The sequence below is a fragment of the Sus scrofa genome, chromosome 13, assembly GCF_000003025.6.
Source record: "Sus scrofa isolate TJ Tabasco breed Duroc chromosome 13, Sscrofa11.1, whole genome shotgun sequence".
Classification (NCBI taxonomy): Eukaryota; Metazoa; Chordata; class Mammalia; order Artiodactyla; family Suidae; genus Sus; species Sus scrofa.
The window spans coordinates 161567338-161569767 of NC_010455.5; the positions used below are offsets into that span (position 1 = coordinate 161567338).

A 2430-nucleotide genomic window follows, 5' to 3' on the forward strand; every position below is an offset into this window, starting at 1 on the left:
TCATATATGGTAGACTACCAATCAAAGCAAAGTACATGGAAGTACCAAATACATAGTGATGGCAATATAAGTAGAACCATGTACAACTATAGACTGATAAATCATGAGTGTATTCAGACACACTATTTTAGTAAACTTGATCAACAATTGACTAACAATAAAGAAGAAATTGTTTATTGATTAGAGAATATATATCATGCATGAATCCATATTCAAACACAGTCTCTTGAACAAATTCAGAACTGAGATTCAGATGGAAATATATAGTTTACTCCTGTCACACAGTGTGGCTTAAGGAGAATTAATTTCTTAGAATTTAAGATGTGGGGGAGTTTTTTAGATTATGCCTTGGGATCCATAAATTTTGTAACAATATTCAATGAGGTGACTTTGTACACAATGAATTGTACTCCTAGAGTTTGTTGCATTTGTTGAAAATTGTAACTAATTATACTCTGAAAGAAACAGTTTGTGGTGGAACTAATTATAGCCTGAAACATTCTGTGACCTCAAGACTAACCATGTAGTTAATTCCTGGTAAAATCTTGTGGGTTGGATTTTGGAATATATTTTAACAGAATATCTCCCTTCTTAACATATTTATTGGACTCATACACTAAGCATGACTCATACACCAGTAATTTCATATTTTATATACAAAGTGGCCATTTTCCACTTTATCAGTGTCCTTGATTTTGGAAAAATGTTTTATCAGATTAAAGTCTGATAAATTGTTTCAGAACATTATGACATCTTCATAATTTTTTTCATGACATTTATTACTTCCTTATTTCTTAAACTATAAATAAAAGGGTTTAATAAAGGAATCACTAAAGTATAGAAAATAGCAATGGGTATATCTTTGTCTTCTTCTTTAACTGGATTTGGTTGAATGTACATGAAGAGAAGAAAACCATAGAATATCGAGACAGAGAGAAAGTGGGATGCACAAGTAGATAAGGCTTTCCCTCTGCCCTTGTTGGATTTCATTTTGAAAATTGTCAAAAGGATGAAAAGGTAAGAAATTATTACAGTGATAACAGTGAAAATTTGAATTAACCCTCCAAAGATAAATATCATCAGTTCATTGATATAAGGGTCAACACAGGAGAGCCGGTATAATGGAAGCACATCACAAAAGAAGTGGTTGATTTGATGAGACCCACGGAAAGTTAACCTAAACAGAAGCCAAACATGAATCATAGAATGCAGGTATCCAGCTACAAAGACCCCTGTGATTATCTGAATGCAGTGTTTCTTTGACATCATGGTGTGGTACTGCAGTGGGTTGCAGATGGCTACATAGCGATCATAGGCCATTCCTGCAAGGAGAAAGGAATCTGCACTTTCAGCTAGGCAGAGAAAATAAAATTGTGCCATGCATTCATACAGGGAAATCATTCTGTCCTTAGAGAAGAAGTTCTGTAGCATCTTAGGGGTGATGGCACTGGAACAACAGGAATCCATCAGAGCGAGGTTACCCAGAAAGATGTACATTGGTTTGTGAAGACGATGCTCTGTAAAGATCAGTGCCACCAGACCAAGGTTTCCCACCATGGTGATCAGATAGATAGTGAGGAACACCAGAAACAGAAGGGTCTTCAGCTCTGGGTGATCGGTAAATCCTGTGAGGATAAACTCGGTTGTCAAGGAGCAGTTATCCTCAGTCATTTCTGTGTTACCTGCTGAGACAGGAATTATGGGGATAGAAAACTCTAAATTAGAATGTGCATAATTTTCAAATTTTTTATTTTACAACACAAGGAGGAGCTTCTCCAGCTTCTCTCTCTGTGATACAGGTGCACAGACTTCTTAGGGAACATACATTCTTCTAAGATGTCAGCCTCTGTGACCTCAAATCTGAAACTTAGGATTCAGGAGACTATTTTTCTAATTACGTGGAGAATGTCTACAGAGGAAAAGGTTTGTCTTTATGAAGTTATACAAGTATAGTGTACAAATCTAGGGTATCCATATTCTCTTCAGTACTCTCAAAGAAGCTTATTGTCAAGATTTATATTAATGATTTAAAAAATAAATTTAAGTATGTCTATTCACTGTTTAAAAGTGTCTTACACACTTCCACTGAAGGGCTTGTTTTAAAAAAGCATATAACATGTATGTTAATATTATAGTTTAGAATTGTATAAAGAACACTGAGATTAAGGAGAGGTCTATTCAGTTTTAAAGACAGAAATCTTGGATAGCTAAGGGAAAAATATCCATTTAGTATTACCTCTTTTATTCCTTTTTCCAGTGTCATACCCATTTTCATAACACTGACTCTCTATGATTGTTTATTTTTGTCCATATATCTAAATCATTTCCTCCTTTATGTAAAGCACAATTTTTATATAATTCTCCTTAATAACATTTCAACTAAATGCCCCAAACCTCACTGATCTCAAATTTCTCTACACTCAAGCATGT

General features: G+C 34.4%; 1 protein-coding gene across 1 annotated transcript; it reads right to left on the reverse strand.

The window, feature by feature from the left end:
* Positions 745–1671, reverse strand: LOC110256353 (olfactory receptor 5K1-like). The gene has a single exon (XM_021069832.1). The coding sequence runs from the start codon at positions 1669–1671 to the stop codon at positions 745–747; it is 927 nt and encodes a 308-aa protein (XP_020925491.1).